The sequence below is a fragment of the Hemitrygon akajei genome, chromosome 14 (genome assembly GCF_048418815.1).
Source record: "Hemitrygon akajei chromosome 14, sHemAka1.3, whole genome shotgun sequence".
Lineage (NCBI taxonomy): Eukaryota > Metazoa > Chordata > Chondrichthyes > Myliobatiformes > Dasyatidae > Hemitrygon > Hemitrygon akajei.
In genome coordinates, this window is record NC_133137.1 from 30,367,484 (window position 1) to 30,387,699 (window position 20,216).

Genomic DNA, 20,216 nt, shown 5'->3' on the forward strand with positions numbered 1-20,216 from the left:
ATGCTATTCATCCATCACCAACACTTGTCAAATTCAAATCAGTTAATAATGTTTTCCGCTTACTTGATCAAGGTCACTTCATGAGCAAGCAGCTTTGATCTGAGACACAACTGATGCATTACAATGGAAATAATGGCTGTTTCGATGTAAAATAGTGATCAATGGTGAAAAACATTTGAATGTGCCAAAGAAGCAGTCACAATAGTACAGATGAAGAGCTGCATTTATTGGTGGAATTTACCATTGCTTCTAAAACTGACCTCCATAAGACATAGGAGAAGAATTATGCCATTCGGCCCATCAAGTCTGCTCCGCCATACCATCATGGCTGATTTATTATCCCTCTTAACCCCATTTTCTGCCTTCTCCACAAAACTTTTTATGCCCATTCTAATCAGGAACCTATCACCTTCTGCTTTAAATATACCCAACCACTTTGCCTCCACAGCTGTCTGCAATGAATTTCACAGATTCATCTGTGAAATCAGCTTCTATTGTGACTACAAAGATTGATGACAGGGTTTTTAGGAGCATGACTTGAGGGTGTCAAACACAACAGACAAATATAAACATGCAGTTAATCTAAGAGCAATGGGTCAAAATGAAAAGGAGAATCAGATATTCAAGCTTAAATGAAGACATGGCTATAATAACTGTGACGGAAGTTAACCGGGGGAAATATTAATCATGTTAAATATCGAATTAGTGAAAACTGACAAGACAGACATTGAGATTCTCAACTAAACTGGAATGAAGTAATGTCAGAAAATACAAAATTACAACTAAACTGAAGCAGTTGAATGGATGCAGATGACACAATTCACTAAAGGCCCAAGACTATAATTTTCACCACATGAGCAGAAATTTACCCTGACTCAAATTATCATAATAAATGTACTGGCACAAACATGAAAAAATCCGCAGATACTGGAAACCCAAAGCAACAGACAACACAAAATACTGGAGGAACTCAGCAGGTCAGGCCACATCTATGGAAAAGAGTAAACAGTCGATGTTTTGGCCGAGACCCTTCATCAGGGCTGGAAAGAAAGAGGAGTCAGCATAAAGTGGAAGGCGGGGAGGAAGAAGTACAAGGTCTAGGTAGGCGACAGGTGAAACCGGGAGAGGGGAGGGGGTGAAAGGGGAGTCGATTGGTGAAATAGATGAAGGGCTCGAGAACGGGGAATCTGAAAGGAGAGGATAGAAGGCCACAGAAGAAAGGGAAGGGGAAGGAGCACAGGAGGGAGGTGATGGGCAGGTAAGAAGATAAATGCAATGGTGATGTGAAGCAATGTGTGGTTTTGAACACGAGAACACTATTCTCAGTTTAAATGATATATGAAGCCAAGCTGTGAAAGAAACAAAGAGGCATATAAAGGAACACACACAAAATGCTGGTAGAACGCAGCAGGCCAGGCAGCATCTATAGGAAGAAGTACAGTCGACATTTCGGGCCGAGACCCTCCGTTTAGTCCTGACGAAGGGTCTCAGCCCGAAACGGCAACTGTACTTGTTCCTATAGATGCTGCCTGGCCTGCTGCGTTCCACCAGCATTTTGTGTGTGTTGCTTGAATTTCCAGCATCCGCAGATTTCCTCGTGTTTGCGTTTTTAAAGAGACATATAAAGATGATACTCGGGCGCCATGGTAGCATAGCAGTTAGTACGACACATTTACAGCTCGGAGCATTCCAGAGTTCAGAGTTCAATTCCAGCACTGTTCTCCAAGGAGTCTCTGTATGTCCTCCCCGTGGAATATGAGAGTTTTCTCCAAGTCCTCTGGTTTTGCCCCACAGTCCAAAGACGTACTTGGTAGCTGAATCGGTCATTGCAAATTGTCCCCGAGATAGTTAGGGTAAACCGGGGGTTGCTGAGGTGGAATGGCTCACTAAACATAATTCTAAACAATTACTAAAAACAAAATATAATTCATCGTTGATTTCAGGTTTGTTGCAGTGTCCCTGAGAATGGACAAACTCACAACAATGGTGTGTTCAATGTAGTGACAGTCTGAGCATTGAAGCTATACTATTCTTGTCCAGAAAAGTGAAATTCTGCCTGTTCTGAGTATGAAAGTTAGAAAGGCAATTAACTAGTTATCACTTATACCTATTAACTAGTTATCACTCATAGCTATTACAGCTCCCACAGAAACTAAATGTTCTATCATCACAGCTTCCAACACTGCAATTTTGGCATTCTAATTAAATTTTTAAAATATGAATAGACAAAAAAAATCACACATTAAGTGTGCACCAGAAGATAATATGCAGATGAAACTTAGATATTTGAATATCCAGAAATTGTCAGAAAGGTTAAATAAATGTTGTTGAAACAAAATACATTGAACAAATGTGAGAAGGAGTGTCCATAAGGCAGTAAATATTAATATTCAAAGCCAGCAAAAGAATCAGTACAGTCATGAGTACAGCACAGCCATACACAGCTGCCAGACACCCATGTGCTCTCTCCATTCTCATTACTATAAAATTACAACTCCCGACAGTCTCTGTGATATTTGAGAAACTGCAATCCTACATGAAACAAAACCCAGCACAAAGGCCCAATGATGTGCACCAGTTCCTCATTATCAAGAATATTTTCAACCAACTGGGATAGATTCACCCCAAGCGCACTTATCTCATGACAAACATTTTGAAATCCTCACCCTATAGAGTTTTCCTGATACCTTTTCACCCATAAAGTGTCACAAGGGTTCCGGGTGAGGCGAGGATTTCAAAATGTTAGTCGTGAGTTGCTCAAGGACAACAGTAGATTGTACTTATTTCCTACCTCCGTAACTATGTAACTCAGTAGAGATCTCACACTTCTCCTCTCCCAGTACCTGTGTAACTCAGTAGATTTCACTCTTCGATCCCAGTACCTTTGTAATTCAGTAGATATTGCCATGCTCCTCTCCCAGGACCTGTGTAACTCAGTAGATTTCACTCTTCGATCCCAGTACCTTTGTAATTCAGTAGATATTGCCATGCTCCTATCCCAGTACCTGTGTAACTCAGTAGGTAGAACTCTTCTCCTACCCCAGAACCTGTGTAATTCATTTGATCTTGCCATTCTCCTACCCCAGAACCTGAGTAATTCAGTAGATATTACTCTTCTCCTACCCCAGAACCTGAGTAATTCATTTGATCTTGCCATTCTCCTACCCCAGAACCTGAGTAATTCAGTAGATATTACTCTTCTCCTACCCCAGAACCTGAGTAATTCAGTAGTGCTCAGGTCAGGTTTCAAGACTGTGAATGATACTCCAAGCATCACTATCACAACTTGCAGTCCTTCTGTTGCCTGCCCCACCAGGATTATGTGGAAAGCCATAAATCAAAATTAGATTACTACGTTCTGTCATTCCTCAAACTTCCTACATTAGCATGACAAATTAAATCGCATTCAGATCAACAGGTTTGGACCAGCCAGTCACACAGGGAGAGCTTCAGCATCTAATGAAAGGACTGGCAAAAAGAGAATGATCTTGCAGCAGTGGTGCGGGTTCATCAATTCTGGAAGGTGAGGGGACAGTCCTACCTTTGACCACTTTGGGTTTAAAAGCTGTGCTTTGACAGCGTCATCCAGAGCTTTCTCGTACTCGTTCAGTTTCACCAGCACAGCCGACCGGTTGCTGTACAGAATGCAGTTCTGAGGGTCAGCTGCAATGGCTTCAGTGTAGAGCTGGACGCCGGTGGTGAAGTCTCCATTCTGGCACGCCACGTTGCTCTCGCGGACCTTCTCGATGAAAGCAGCTTTGCTGAGAGTGTGCATGCCGCTGCTCCCAGAGATTCTGCGCATTAGGCTTTCCTCAAAGACGGAGCTCTACAACAGAAAAAAACCATCAATGCTTTCCTTTGAAACAAGAGCATTTCTTTCCCCACAGTGTAATTTCTTACTGAGTATAATCCCATGGATATTGCCCAGTCTGTTACACCATACATTCCAAGCAAGCTCCATCTGTTATTTATGTTCCAAGAGCAGAGGGTTCGTGACGATGGCCTGAAGTACAGACCTGGGGTGATCTTTGCTACATGAAAGAGAACTACATAAATACAAGTTGGCCTGACTGATGGTTCCTTGCTCCCAATTAGGTGCAGACAAGATCCACCCAGCCATTGATGTAATTATGACCTGTCCCGTCAGTACTGAGTGACGGTGAAGCTGGTCAGGGCACCAGTAATGCACCAACTCAAGCAAGCCCAGGTTTCATTTAGTCACCGCATCACTGAGAACAGATCCAGAGGTTACTAATGCCCTCTAGATTGGCTTAAAGAGCCAAGCCAAGCATTAGGAAAAAATGCTATGTTAAAATTTATCATTTAAAAACTAATCCATAATTCAACAAAGCAATATCCGAGAAATAAAAGCTTTTCACCTCAGACAGGTTCAGTGCCAAACAAAATGCCTTTATATAAGCTTTGTGTCCTCATTCCTCTAGACCAGGAGTTCCCAATCTGGGATCCATGGACCCCTCAGTTAATGGTAGGGGTCCCATGGCATTAAAATAGTATGGGACCCCTGCTCTGGACAATGAAAAAGAATGGGTGGGTTATGACCGAATAAAGTACAGAACTAAACACATACACCACACTTTCTTTGTATTAAGACTGAAAATCCACAGGACAATCAAGAATAGATAATAACCTGGGGTTGTATTGATGCAGGCAATTTCCACTGAAACCTCTTTCCATTTATTTACCTTCAGTGATTCCAAAGGTCATTTTTCACAGTTAACTGGTGTCATAGAGTCATACAGCAATACAACACAAAAGTGTAATGGTTAGCACAACACTTAACAGTACAGGTGACCCAGGTTCAATTCCCACCGCTGCTTGTAAAGATTTGTACTTTCTCCCCATCACCATGGTTTCCTCCCACAGTCCAAAGAATTACTGGTTGGTAGGTAAATCGGCCATTGTAAATTGCCCCGTGATTAGGCTAGGATTAAATCGAGAGGTGGAAGGCCTACTCTGTGCTGTATCTCAATAAAATAAAACAAAAATAATAGCCCTTCAGCCTAACAAGTCCACAGTACTTATCCAACTAGCCCCAAGTTCTTCTAAGCCCTATCCCTCCAAGTACCTACCCAAGTTCTTCCGAAAAGATATTATTGGACCTGCCACCACTTTCTCTGTCTAGTGAACAGCAATAGCATTCTGGAAAAAGCAACAAATTTAATTATCAATAATCAAAACGCTTCCCCAAAACTTAGGCAATTAAAGATTACAAGCTTCAAACATGATTATCTCCTCTTAGCATTCTTCCTTCATGGCTGCACATCCAAAGTAGATGGCGTGTACTGAAATGTAGGTTGTTAAAATTCTCGATAAGCACAAGTGACGCGGCAGACTCAATGCAGCTACACATCATCTCGTGTCCTTGGCCTGTGCGTCAGGGCAGCTTTGAGGCAGGAGTACTGGAATCTGAAATCTCACAACCTCAACGTTTAACAATAGCTTTTTCCCCCACCGCCATTGAGCAGGCCAACAGGAAAGGTGCACTGCCACAAGAAAGCGGCATCCATCATAAAGGACCTCCATCATACAAGCTGCGCTCTCCTCTCGTTGCTGCCATAGGGAAGGAGGTACAGAAGCTTTTGGTCCCACACCGCCAGGTTTAGGAATTGTTATTTTCCTACAACCATCAAGCTACTGAACCAGCGTGAATAACTTTGCTCACCTCAACTCTGAACTGATCACTGATCACAACCCATGAACTCATTTTCAAGGACTCTACAACTCGCATCCTCATTACTATTTATTTACTTATTTATTATTATTTTTGTATTTGCACAGTTTGTCTTTTTTTCCACACTGGTCGTTTGTCAGTCTTTGTGTGTAGTTTTTCACTGATTCTATTGCATCTCTTTGTTCTACTGTCAATGTCTGCAAGGAAATGAATCTCAGGGTAGTATATGGTGACAATACCTGCTGTACGTACTTTGATAATAAATTTACTTTGAACTGCTGTTGTGTTCTTGAACTGACCTAACAACCTTAACACTACTTCTGACCATATTTCTTCTTCCTCTCTCTCAACTTGCACAAATGTCATTATGTTTATTTTTTGTGTAACTTATGCATCATTATCATCATTATGTGCCATGTCATATGAGTGTTCTTGATTGGACCATGATTGTTCTTGGCCAAGTTTTCTGCAGAAGTGGTTTGCCATTGCCTTCTTCTGGGCAGTGTCCTTACAATACGGGGGACCACAGCCATTATCAATATTCTTCAGAGATTGTCTGCTTGGTGAAAATGGTCACATAACCAGGTCTTGTGATATGCACCAACTGCATATACGACCATTCACCACCTTCACATGATCCTGATCAGAGGTGGGGGGGTGCTAAGCAGGTGCTACACCTTGCCCGAGGGTGACCTGCAAGCTAACAGAAGGAAAGAGCCCCTTACACCACCACCTGTTTAAGTTTGTCAAACTTTTGTCAAGTTTGTAATGTACTGTGCTGCTGCTACCAAAAAAAGTTAACTTTCATGCCAATTCTATTTTGGCTAAGTATGCCTAAACTTGAGTAACCAGTTCAGAAGTGCCAGAGTACTTTTAGATTGAGTACTGATGGTTGTGATTTGCAGCAAATCATCTCCCTCCCCAAATTATTCCTTCCTTGGTTTCTCCTAATCAATTTCATGTTCTATTAGAAGTTCTGAGAATTAGCTTCCCTCTACCTGACTACTCACAAATGCATGCACATGACCTAAATTCACCTTCTCATCACCGTCCTCTCCCACTCCTCCAACTTTCTCTTCTATCCCACTTGTGGTTCTGCCTGTCATCTGTCAACAACTGAAGGCAACACCCAAACTGGTAATAAACTGAAACTTGAAAACAATGTCCTATAATAATGCTGTTGGCCCCAGAAGCTGTTTATTTGAAACTCGCCATTCACATAAAATTCTTTTTGGCAGTTCCATCTTACTTTGCCCGTGGTAAAAAAAGACAGTATGTTGATTTATCTCAGACATTATTGCACAAATCTTCAGAAGGAAGGAACTGGCATGGGATCATAATCCTCGGGCTATTTTTGGAGATCAGATTTGAATTTTTTTTGGTTTTACAATTTTCAGTGACCACAAAATCAGCCGTCTTTAAAACAGTCAGTGATGGGCTTTCAAGGATAGACAGCACTATGGGACTCAGACACAGATAAATTATTCTCCTCGTTAACTTAAAAGATGTACAACATTACCAATTACACTGTCAAAGTGCTATGGTAACCAAAAGCTACACCATAGCAACTAAACCGCGCTCCCAACAACACCAGGTGGTCCTACTTTGAGGAAGGACAGAAAACATGCCAGAGTGCAGAGAACCAATGACCTTTTACCTCCCTTCAGCTGTCCTTGATTCATTTACTTTAATGTAAACCGCTGCTCTCTCCCACCCACTCGAGGAAATCAAGAGGACAATTAACTTTAATTACCAAATTTGCATTTTTAACACTGAGCTCATCCTGCGGCAAGTAGAACTGAAGAGATGCACAGGATTGCAGAGCAACATGCTTCCCAAATGTGCCTTAATAAAGTGTTCTTAAACAGAGCATTGTGTTGTAACACTTCAAAGCATTTCAAACAATTCCTGTACTTTTGAAATGCAACCATTACTGTGCAGAGAAAAACAACCACCATTTAATGCCAGAAACTCATGTTGGACGTAGGATCTATTTAAAGCAGATAATGCACGTTTTGTTTGGAGGCAATGTTAATGTAGATGCATCTACGTTTACACCGGGTGATTTTGAGTAAGTATTACTGTACACATTAGACAACAACTTTAAAATAATTGTTCGTTAAAACTGTGTGTGTTGCTTAAGATTTTCAGCCTCTGCAGAATCTCATGTTTAAAATTACTCAGTTGTGTTTTGCTTTGCAAATTTAAATATACTGCAGTAATCTTAAATTAAATTTTAAATATAACTATTTTTTCTAACATTGGCAACCCATACATCAACTATATATTACACCACAAAAAAAAATTAAACCCAAATTTATCTGATCAGTGTTTCCGATGTAACCAAGAAATTGGTACTTTTTTACATTCTACTTGGTCTTGTTCTAAAATTCAACCTTTTTGGACAAATTTAAGAGTTTTATTGGAACAAATTATTGGAATACAACTTCCACATAATCCAATATTACTTTTACTAGGTGATATTGAAGGGATAAAACCGATATCCAAATTGAATAAATATCAGAAAGAATTTATAAAAATTGCATTGGCAGTAGCCAAAAAAGCTATTGCAGTTACTTGGAAATCGGATACATATTTAAGTATAGATTGTTGGAAGAAAGAAATTTATGGCTGTATTCCACTTGAAAAAATTACTTATAATTTAAGAGATAAATATGAAACATTTTTGAAAATTTGGCGCCCTTATTTACAAAAGACAGGATTAAATATATAGGTGCTCCGAAGATGAAATAATTGGTTACTTGGGGAAATAAATAAATATATATACTAAAGTTATTACGAACTCCATGGAGCATGTGGGGATCTTCCGATATCCAGGCACTCCTTTTTTTTTCTTTCTTTCTTCTTTTTTTCAATAGGTATGTTAGGGGGGAAGGGTAACATTTTCTTTTTCACACACTTTTATTCTGTAACTATTTGAAAACACAATAAAAAAGTTTTTTAAAAAAACATTGGCAACCTGCAGACTCACTTTCAAGATTTCTATGAGTCATGTTCTCGATATTATTTGCACAATTAGTCTTCTTTTGCACTTTGTTTATTTGTCAGTCCTTATTTAGGATTCAAAGTACGTTTATTATCAAAGTATGTATAAATTATACAACCTTGAGATTCGTCTGTATGTAGTTTTTCATAAATCCTATTGTATTTTGTTATTTTTCTGTAAATGTCTGGGAGAAAATGAATCTCAAGGTAGTACATGTATGAACTTTGATAACAAATCCACTTTGCTTTTGCAATCTGTTGTCCTGACAGAATAACACGTCATCCACTCTCGAACCTATGAACACCACTAGTGGTAGACAAATATAGCCTGCACCGTCTTCTCTTCAATGTTATTCAGCCACAGAAAATGGGTTCATTCTCATTGCAGCAAAGGTCAAGAGAGCAGAGGATAGAGGTAAAATACACATGAAACAGTGGAGGAACTCAGCAGGTCAAGCAGCATCGATGCAAATGAATAAACAGTTGATTTTTTGGGCTGAGACCCTTCTCAAAGACACAAGATAGAGTTGTTTAAAGTCACAAAACTGATAAAGAATTACAAACTAGTTCATTACCATAGGGCATAGATTTATACTGGGAATACACAACAGGGAGTGGATATCTGTTCACAAAGCAGTAGCCATTGTTTTAAAAGAGAACAATCTGCAAGGATAAATGGGAAAAATGGTGGAATGGGATTAACCTTTCAAAAGAGCAGTCAGTGACACAATGATAGATAGATAGATAGATAGATAGATACTTTATTCATCCCCATGGGGAAATTCAACATTTTTTCCAATGTCCCATACACTTGTTGTAGCAAAAACTCATTACATACAATACTTAACTCAGTAATAATATGATATGCATCTAAATCACTAACTCAAAAAGCATTAATAATAGCTTTAAAAAAAGTTCTTAAGTCCTGGCAGTTGAATTGTAAAGGTGGGCCAGACCACCTCCTCCCATGTTCTATGATGCATGCAGAATGCAAGTTTTGTCCTCAGCCAAACAAAATCTGACAATCCAAAGGGTGACAATATCTTAAGTAAAGGTGGCGTGTACTAACAGCATTGGAGATACACATAAATCCATTTGGAACAGATCTAGGACCATTAATGGGATGATAGCTAATCTATGACTCAACACCACATATACAACTTTATCCTGCTTGATTTATTGATCTCACATTTTGAATTAACAAATCTAGGACCATTAATGGGATGATAGCTAATCTATGACTCAACACCGCATGCACAACTTTTTCCTGCTTGATTTATCGATCTCACATTTTGAATTAATAATTGATCTGGAAATAACCTTTGCTGAGGAGTAGAACGCTCCGAAGTTCTACCACCCTCTACACTTGGAAGAGTTCCCCAACTTCTTCACCGAGAAGCTGGCTCTAAGTTTAACTTCATAGTGCTGGGTCCCAAAAGAAAAGAAATTCTGTTTTGTTTGTAACTTCAAAACATTAAACTAATTGAAAGGAAGACACAGGAGTTTGAACTGTGAGTCTAACTTCGTGTTTACTTTAAGCACATATCACGTGGTAGCGTGATGACTTATGCAATTCACATATTTTTACATACACCTTGTAATTAATTATTTAAATGAACCAAAATGCTTAATCAGCCAACATATATACAAAATTACTCATCACGGAAATGTTAAATAGACAAAAACTATTTAATATTAGCATTTTGAAAACTCCAATCAAATCACCTTTCAACAATCTAAATACTAAGTTAGCCTGGCTTGTCTAATCTCTGCAAAGTTTAATCCTTACAAAATTTTACATCCGTATAAAAAAATGTCCATCCAAATATAATCACACTTTTAGGAAGTAGAGGTGCACTAGCACCAGACAAATGCAGAGTGGCTAAAATCAGCAAGCCATGGACAGTGAAAGAGATGGAAAGTGTGATGAGGTAGGAAAAGAGTGTGTATGAAATATACCAGTTTGATAACTCAGTGAAAATAAGATTGAATATAAAAAGAAACATTTTCTTTTACATGTTTTTTGAGATCAAGGCATAGCTGGCCAGGCCAGCATTTATTGCCCATCCTTAATTGCCCTGGAGAATGTGTGATAAGCTATCTTCATGAATGCTGGAGGAGAACCTACAGATGGCATGCTTGCTGCTCTTATCCTTCTTGACGGTAGAGGTTGTATATCTGGAAGGCCACGCCCCAGTATCATGTGTGGGTAACTGAATTTTATAGATGATGCACACTGCAGTAGTCCGTGTAGAGGGAATGATACTTAGGAGGGTGCTAATCAAGTGATCTACTTTGTGCTGGAAGGTCTTGAGTGACCATTGTCGGAAAGCTGCATCCAATATCTGAGATCCCCACCACCCAGGTCATGCTCCCTTCTCGCTTCTCAGGTAGAAGGTAAAAGAGCCTCAGGACTTGCACCACTACGTTCAAGAGCAATGACTACCCCTCAACTATCAGGCTCTTGGAAAAAAAGGGGGAGAACTACTGTCAACTTCACTTGCCCCATCATTGAAATGTTCCCACAACCAGTGATCTCATTTTAAGGACTCTTCATCTCATGTTCTCATTATTTATTTATAATTACATTTGCACTGCTTGCTGTCTTCTGTGCTCTGGTTGATCTTTCATTGATCCTGTTACAGTTACTATTCTATAGATTTGCTGCGTATGCCCACAAGAAAACAAATCTCAGGGTTGTATATGGTGACACATATGTACTACAATAATAATAATATATGATAATAACATCTACTTTGAACTTTGTCTTGTTGGATCTGCACTCACACAGACGAACAGAAAACACTATATCACATTCCTGATGTGTGTCTTGCAGGGGTTAAAAGGACTTTAGATGTCAGGAGGTGAGTCAGTCACCTCAGGATAAACAGTTCTAATTTGCTGGTATGGCTACCCTAGGAGGATTTCTTGTCAAAAATGACCCCAAGACCTTGATGGCAATAATAATGCCATTGAATGTTTGGGGTAGATGATTAGACACTCTCTTATTGAAAGTGGACATAGTTTCGCAATTTTGAGGAGTATATGTTTCTTGTCACTCGTCAACCCATGCCTGAAGATCACTTTGATCTTGCTACATATGGGTGTGAATATCATGTGCTGACATTGCAGATTTATGGCCGAAGGCATATGAATAGCAAATTCATAAAACAGCTTCAAAATTTGTTCTTTGGGTGCTAGCTTGTACACTGCAAGCTCATAATTCTCCCCTAGTTCCAACACCACTCTCTCTCTCTGAGATTCCTTGTCCCCTTTAGTGATTTCACAGCCAAGTATAGGAATATATCAAACTCTCAGCATTTGATATTGCAGTGTTCGCCGAGCCTGGCAATTAGCCTGCAGATGTTTCATCACCAATCAGAGTGACATTCTCAGTGAACAGTTGTTGGTGTTTCTGGGAGTGATTGCATTTATATAAACCGTTCACTTGTCTCGGTTCTGATTGACTACCTTTTCAGTTGACCATTGAATTCTATCGACCTGCTTTTCTTTGGCTCTTAGGGGTTCGTAAACAGCGTCTATTTCAATATGTTTGTTTGCAGAGTTATCAGAAAACCATGCTTCTAAAAATTCTCACGTTTGCCTGCATGGGGTCCCTTCTTGGTCTGCTTGTACTGAGATCAGAGACAAAGCATCATGTCTCCACGCCACCAGCGTGTACTCTCAGCACTTCCAACAGAAGACCAAAAACTCAATGCTTATGTCTAAGTGCAGGGGACCATCTTCATTTCTAAATATCACAATATTAAAAGAAGAAACTGCTTAAATATTCAGCAGATAAGACACCCATGGTGAGCGAAACAATTAACATTCCAGATCAATGACCAGCAAGGAACTTAGAACAGCTTTTTCCTTCCTTTTCTTTCCAAAGGTTTATTAGTATAAGCCCAAGAGACATATCTCACTTTGAGCATGTGCTAAAAATACACTATCCAAATTTATTCATGGACTTTACAAGTTTAATGGCCTTAAGGAAAAATCAAACTTGATTACACAGAAGCAATGCAAAACATAAAGGATGAGTATTTTTTTACATCAAAATACAATTTTAAACTTCTCTCTCCAATATTCGTAACTCATCCTGCCTGACGTTCAGAGGCACTTCTTGCCTTTAGTATCGATCATCAGCCCAGATGGTTAATTATATCAAACATACATTATACGTACAATTCAAAGAAAGAATTATCCATCTTCTATTCCAGAGCTTCCCAACCTATATATACAATGGACCAATACCATTAAGCAAGGGGTCCATGGACCCCAGAATGGGAATCCTTGTTCTAGAGCAAGACCCTGAACAGGAAGAAAAACAAAAAAGTTGGAAGCAAACAACCTAAAATACTATTTCAAATTTCCCGAGGAGTCTCCTGAAATCAAGAGGCATCAAATCAAAGTGATTAAAAGTGTATGAGAATAGGGATGCCAAGGTTATCCGCTGAGGAGCGGGAACCTCACACTGCAGGAACAGGAAGCTCAAGGTTGTCCATTGAGATGGAGCTGGAATCTGGTGCTGAAGGAACAGGGAGCTCAATGTGAAGATGACTACATCACATAAGAAAGGCTACGTTATCACTGGAAGACAGCGAAGAATCTTTAATTTCCTGACCAGTTGGAATTATGTGCTTTTGAGATGAAGAAATATTGAAGTAAAACTAAACTATTTAATGCTATTCCACGATCCTTTATCAATTTGCCGATAACTTCCTCACAGTCTCAATACTTTGCAAGATGTTGATGCTGACACATCTTCATGACACAGAACCTCAAACAAATACCTTATTTAGTCTCCCCCCCATGGATATTGGTATTTGTCATCTACAATTTGTTGAGAAATACAGATAACTAATTCCCCACTGTGAATAGAAATGATTTGTGCTGAAGTTGTTGAAGCATACTGACAATTGTAAAGTCATGTTTTGCAAAAGTCTAATCTCACTGACAGATAAAACTTTGTAGATTATTTAGGTAATATATAAATAAATTCAATAAATTTGCTGACAATAAAACCATTGTTGACAGAATTTCAGACAGTGACGTGAGAGTGTTCAGGAGTGAGATATATCAGCTAGTTGAGTGGTGTCGTAGCAATCTTGTAGTCAATGTCAGTAAGACCAAAGAACTGATTGTGGACTTCAGAAAGCATAAAATGAGGGAAGACACACCAGTCCTCATGGAGGGATCAGAAGTGGAGAGAGTGAGCAATTTCAAATTCCTGGGTGTCAAAATCTCTGAGGATCTAACCTGGACCCAACATATCAATGCAACTACAAAGAAGACATGACAGCAGCTATATATCATTAGGAGTTTGAGGAGGTTTGGTATGTCTCCAAACACACTTGAAAATTTCTACAGATGTAGAAATGCTCTGTGGGGAGCATTCTAATTGGCTGTATCACCGTCAGGTATGGGGAGAAGGCTACAGCACAGGATCAAGGTAAGCTGCAGAAAGTGTAAAATTAGCTCTGTCATGAGCACTAGCCTCTGTAGTATCCAGGACATCTTCGAGGAGCAATGTCTCAAAAAGGTGGCATCTGTCATTAAGGACATTCCATCAACTAGGTCGTGCCTTGTTCTCATTGCGACGATCGGGAAGGAGGTACAGGAGCCTGAAGACAGATGCGCGCTGACTCAGGAACAGCTTCTTCCCATTGCCATTTGATTTCTGAACGGACATTGAACCCATTAACACTACCTCACTACTTTTTTTATTTCTAACTTTTCACTACTTACTTAACTATTTTATATATTTACTGTAATTCACTGTTTTTTCACTAATATGCATTGCATGGTACTACTGTCACAAAGTCAAAAAAACTTCATGACATTCAGTATGCCAGAGATATTAAACCTGATTCTGATTCTAAAATACTGTGCACAGCTAAACACTTGTTAGGACAAAAAGCCTGATTTTTGACCTGTAACTTTTATGTAATTTCTAATACTGCCATAATTACCAGATGAAATCAGATGAGATTCCAACACAATCTCAAATTGTTAATAATGAATTTAGTAAAGATAGGGGAATAAATTGTCAACAGAGACCCTGAGCATCCTCAAAAATGCATCATCGTCAAATCTAAAGCTTCTGATCTGCTTTAATAAAAGGCAACTCCAGATCCAGAAGCCCCGAATTCAGAGTAAGTAATCGGCAGCCCCCTTATATCAGTATTTGCTAACATTTGCATTACTTTCCTTTCTTTCAAGTTATGTTTGGCAAGTAACCCAGGTCTGTTAACCATCACTAAGTAAGGAATGAGCAAGATGGGGGTGCATCTGCATCTCTTGGAGCTGGAGATGTGGGGGGGGGGGTGGGTGGGGGGAAGAGGAGATGGACAAACAGAGAGGAAGACCAAAGCAGGCAGACAGGCAGGCGTGATTGAGGGAGAGCAAATTAAATACTGAGAGAGGGCCAGATAGCAAAAAAGGGAGACAGACAGCCAGAGACACAAAGAGGGAGAAAGACTCTGCTCTTTCCCCACTGCCCAATCCAGAGTCAAGTTGCAGTTATGAATTGGGGAAGAGAAGCTGTAAAACTCAGGCTCGTGACTTCTTCATCCCAGTGGAAAGGAAATAAACACCTCGACTTACACTGGTTAAAGTGGGCCTCACCATCAAAACTTCCTGTTTTGGAACAGAAGGTGTGAGTACATGGCTCCCTCTCATAACATTTTCCCAGTGGTAATACCATCCTCAATTACATCCACTGCCTTGTGTGCTCCCCAACTAGAATTCTCTAGTGATGCAAAATAACACTAGCTCAGCGCAGTAAGTATATCAAAACATAAATTTTGTCTAGAGCTTCCATTACACATTTCACAGTGAAGGAGTGCACATAAAGTTAACTCTCTCCCTGTTGCTTCTTCAGTCATTTAACCCTGTCTCCACTGCAAGGTCAAGTGCTAGGGATCAGTGAACAAAGTTGTTTCAGCAGTAACTTGCAAGAGCTGTGCAGTAAATGAATTCAGGACAACGCTATTGCAAATGCTCCCCTGTAACAAGTACCCACAGAACTGACTGTGCAGGCACTGCTTTGGTAAATCCAGTTCCACAGCTGAGCCTCACATCTACACTCCAGGTGGTTCATGAGCGTTCTGCAAGAAACCAGCTTGCCTCATAAATAACTCTGAATATAAAAGAGGTTATGCAGACCTATTGAACACAAGACACAGCCATTGTGAGGACTCTAAATATAGCATGGTATAAACTTTTGCCATCTGTGGAAGTGCAATTCTCTGACTTGTAGAATTAACCAATGGCAAGTTGCTTTGAATCTAAATATCATCTCCTTTCACACTTTAGTCAAAGCCTATGAACATAAAATTATACAGTGACAGGATTGCTTTATGATGATGTAGCACACCCTTCAAATATTACTGAAGGTCTCCTCATTCAAGGCTATTTATATACTCTTCTAAGAATTAACACACTTTAGAGTTATATGACAGGCAACAGACCTCCTGTAACTCATCCAAGTATCTGTCCTTCAAAGAGGAGACAAGCCAACTCTGGAGAATTCGCACCCCATGACTGGAGTCTATAGTCAGTCTTCAGCATGTCTTTCCCTGATGGCATGGATTTATTAGGAGCTCTGGCTTCCATTCACATCCCAAGGTAGTGTTGCTGGAAGGATAATTAGTCGCTGGTGTGAGTGGGATGTGAATGGGGGGTGGAGGGAAGAAAAGGTTTCAGGGAAAATGGCTGGAGGAACGACATTGCTGTGAATTGGCACAGTCGCGATGGGCCAAAACCTCTCCTACGCCAAAATGAAACATGGAAGTGTGGCAGTCCTGAAATCAATACAGTAAAAGTGATGGGAAACCAGAGATGGTCAGATTGTTTATGAAGGCTGCTGACCAACGAGTAGAGTGTTTGAGCGGAGGGTTTGATGTGCTGGATGGGGATGCCTTGGTAATGGAATGGTTATGGGATTTGAAGCAAAAATCCTCAGAATCGGAATCAGGTTTAATATCACCGGCATGTGGCAGGAGTACATTGCAATACATAAGAATAAAAACTGGTGTGTGTGTGTGTGTGTGTGTGTGTGTGTGTGTGTGTGTGTGTGTGTGTGTGTGTGTGTGTGTGTGTGTGTGTGTGTGTGTGTGTGTGTGTGTGTGTGTGTGTGTGTGTGTGTGTGTGTGTGTGTGTGTGTGTGTGTGTGTGTGTGTGTGTGTGTGTGTGTGTAAAAATAGTTTTATTATGTATTGCAAAGTGTATATAAAAATGCTAAATTAATTAAGTAGTGCAAAAAGAGAAAAAAATGTAGGTGAGGTAGTGTTCAGAAAAAGTACAGATGTTGTACACTCCTTTCCGTGTCTGGAAGTAAAGTCACAGAGCTATTTGACCAATTCAGGCATTACACAGCATCTTAAAAAAATGTGTACTGTACTTTCAATAAGAAGCAGAACCCCCAAGTGAGGTTTGTTCCTATAGCAACCAGGTGTTGAAACCAACAATCACAAGCAAATAATCAACTCGTGGATTTAAATAAGTCCCGCCCTTTCAAATTCTTATTTCTTGAAAGCAGAAAGTAAACAGCGACAATTAACAATCTTTTCACTTCAGCTAATTATCACTTAACATGATGGAAAGAGTTACGACAAAGCCTTATATTTAAATTGAGTTTTCTATATTGTAATGATACTTTGTAATAAATCAGGTTACACTGATGGGTAATGAGCATTGCAAAGGCAGGAAATGCAACAGCAACCTACACACTGCAGGGTTCCACGATTTAATAAAGTGTTAAAGACCAGACAATTTGGAACTAATTCGGAAGATGTGTAGCTCAGGTGGCTGAGTTGTTCTCTGATCTTGGCAATTTACTTGCAAGTGTTTCATCAACATGTTAGGATATATATTTTGATTGTGGTCTATCCTCCGAACGCTTGGCCTTTATATACTTTTCAATCAGCTGATCGCTCGTCATTACGGGAACTCAATTGTGATGCAGGGAGGAAATCTTGTCACTGAATGCCGTGGGGCGAACTTCATGCGTTGTGGTCAGGAATTTTGCCTGCATTGGCTCGTAAATAGGATTGAAGTCTATGTGTTTTTTTACTGACGAAGGGTCTCAGCCCGAAACGTCGACAGCGCTTCTCCCTATAGATGCTGCCTGGCCTGCTGTGTTCTACCAGCATTTTGTGTGTGTTGTTGTTCAAATTTCCAGCATCTGCAGATTCCCTCGTGTTTGTTTTTTTACAGAACTGTTTGCAGAAAACCGCAATTCTAGGAATTCTCTTACCTACCTTACCTACATACCTTACGCATGTGCGATAGGTGCACAAATTCAACAGGGCATCTGTGAAAGTCACGGCGCAAGCGACGAGATTTCCTTCCCTCATCACAATTGAGTTTCTGAAATGGTGTCCATTCAGCTGATTGAAAAGGCCAAACATTCTGAACACACGGCACAATCATCAGCGCACCGACACTGTCTCCTTGCATCGTGACGAAATGCTTGCAAGTAAACTGCCAAGGACTAAGAACAACTCAACCCATCCCAACCACCAGATAATTTGCTTTTGGCTTTTGGTAAAGGATAAATATTGGTCAGGAGAGCAGCAGGCAAGAACAGAATAGATGTCTCTACATGGATGTCAGCATAAACTCAAATGGCCAAAATGGCCTCCTTCAAAACCATAAACGTTTCTATGATCTTCAAACATAGTTAGACTCCCCTACTATTTGAATTGTATAAAGAAATGTTCCAGCTGAGAGTAAAGATTGGAGCTTGATTCAAAGGAGCACCACCCTTTTACAACAGCACCAAGGTGTCATCCAAGATTATGCATGGTTGGTCTGCTGGACTGTAATTCTGCCGAAGATATCAATAAAGTTGTGGTTCCACCATGAGCAGATTGGCAGTGCACACAATGTCCTGCTGATATTTACACTCTGTTCTCACCAGTATATTTCCACAGAAAGGCTGGATATACTTGCTTTGGTTTGATGAAGCTTAGTTCTTAGCTCAAGGGTGTTTGTCCTACAAGGAAATATTAGGGTCACTGCCACACTTCACTTGGGGTTTCGAAGCGTATGAAGTGATCAAATCAAGACACAAGATACTCTGAACAAGACTGGTTGGATAGACGCCAAGAACCACTTTCGTTGGTTAGAAAGTCAAGAACTGGAGCACAATTTCAACAAAGCAGGTTCAACAGGTGAGAGGAGGAATTTTTTTTAAAACTTAGAGTTGACAGTCCTTGCACTTTTGCAGAAGGCAACATAAACCCAGCCCTTCTCCACATTCAAACTGAGATCCATTTATTTCTGGACCTGGAGTGAATTGATGGATTTGGGATGGAACAGGAAAGTGGAATGAGACAGGAAAGCAAGGTGGCACAGTAGAGTAGTAGCTGGCTCAATTGCATTGTTCGTCATCACAGTTTGGGGTTTAATTCCCGCCATTGTGTGTAAGGAGGTTGTACATTCTTCCGGTGACCCTGAGGGTTTCTTCTGGATGCTCCTTTTACCTCTCACAGTCCAAACACATTAGGGTTAGGGTTAGAACGCTGTGGGCACGCTACGTTGGCGGCAGAGGCACGCCGACACTTGTGGGCTGCCCTCTGCACAATGTTGGTCATCGTTGCGAATCGACACAGTTCACTGTTTCCATGTATGTGTGACAAATAAATCTTATTCGTAAAGTTGACTCAAGTCACAGGATGAATGGCAGAGCATTTACGAAGGAGTGAATGGTCAATTTGTGGTTCTCTCACTATTGTTTGATAGGGAGAATAATTCTCTACCCCCAGAGAGCGGTGTGGACTATCATGGGGTGTACTCAAGACTGAGATATTTAGATTTCAGGGGGATCGAGAATTATGAAGACCAGGCAGGAAAGTAGAGTTGAGGCTAAGAGCAGGTCCTACTGGATGGCAGGATAGGCCCAAGGGGAGGAACTTGGCCCTCTCCCGATCCAGGTTCTGCAGTTCTTATGATTGTGTAAGACCAATACTTACACATGTTTAGCAGAAAAAAAAAGCTCCATTAAATTCCTGCCATGCACTGAATGAACTAAAGTGTCCTGTAAGCAACTTCTCTCAAACTGCAGTGGAACCAGTTTTGTTTTGACCATCTGGAGCCAAAATGCAAAGTATAGGTTTGAAAAAGAGCAGACTCTGCCTTCACACCAACTCCATCCCCAGCACAGAAGCAAGAACCATCACTGGATTCTGGGAATTCCATTTGCTCTAATGACTTCCAGCTGCACGCAAACCCACACTGACTGTGTGCGTCAGGCCCGAGGACTAGTGAAAGGCAGGATTCTGCACAGCTCTGCTTATTGCCACTTATTACGAGGTGTCAGTCCTCTTTGTTTGAGCTAGAAGTATTGACACTCACTGGGATACAATTCTACAAATATCACGTCCCTTCTGTTTTCCTTTTCCAAGTGATCAACCTCTGTTGATCGAGCTAGGGCTTTTCACTTTGGAGCGAAGGAGGCTAAAGTGTGACTTGATGGAGATGTATAAGATTATAAAAGGCATAGAGTGGA

General features: G+C 40.4%; 1 protein-coding gene across 4 annotated transcripts in view; it reads right to left on the reverse strand.

Moving 5' to 3' along the window:
- The window catches only part of ttc28 (tetratricopeptide repeat domain 28), an 891,459-nt gene that overhangs the window by 796,466 nt on the left and 74,777 nt on the right, over positions 1 to 20,216 (reverse strand). For all 4 annotated transcript variants that reach the window (XM_073065729.1, XM_073065727.1, XM_073065728.1 and 1 more), the window contains exon 2: positions 3,542 to 3,826. In XM_073065729.1, coding sequence (XP_072921830.1) covers positions 3,542 to 3,826 — 285 coding nt within the window. The remainder of the gene's footprint in view (positions 1 to 3,541; positions 3,827 to 20,216) is intronic.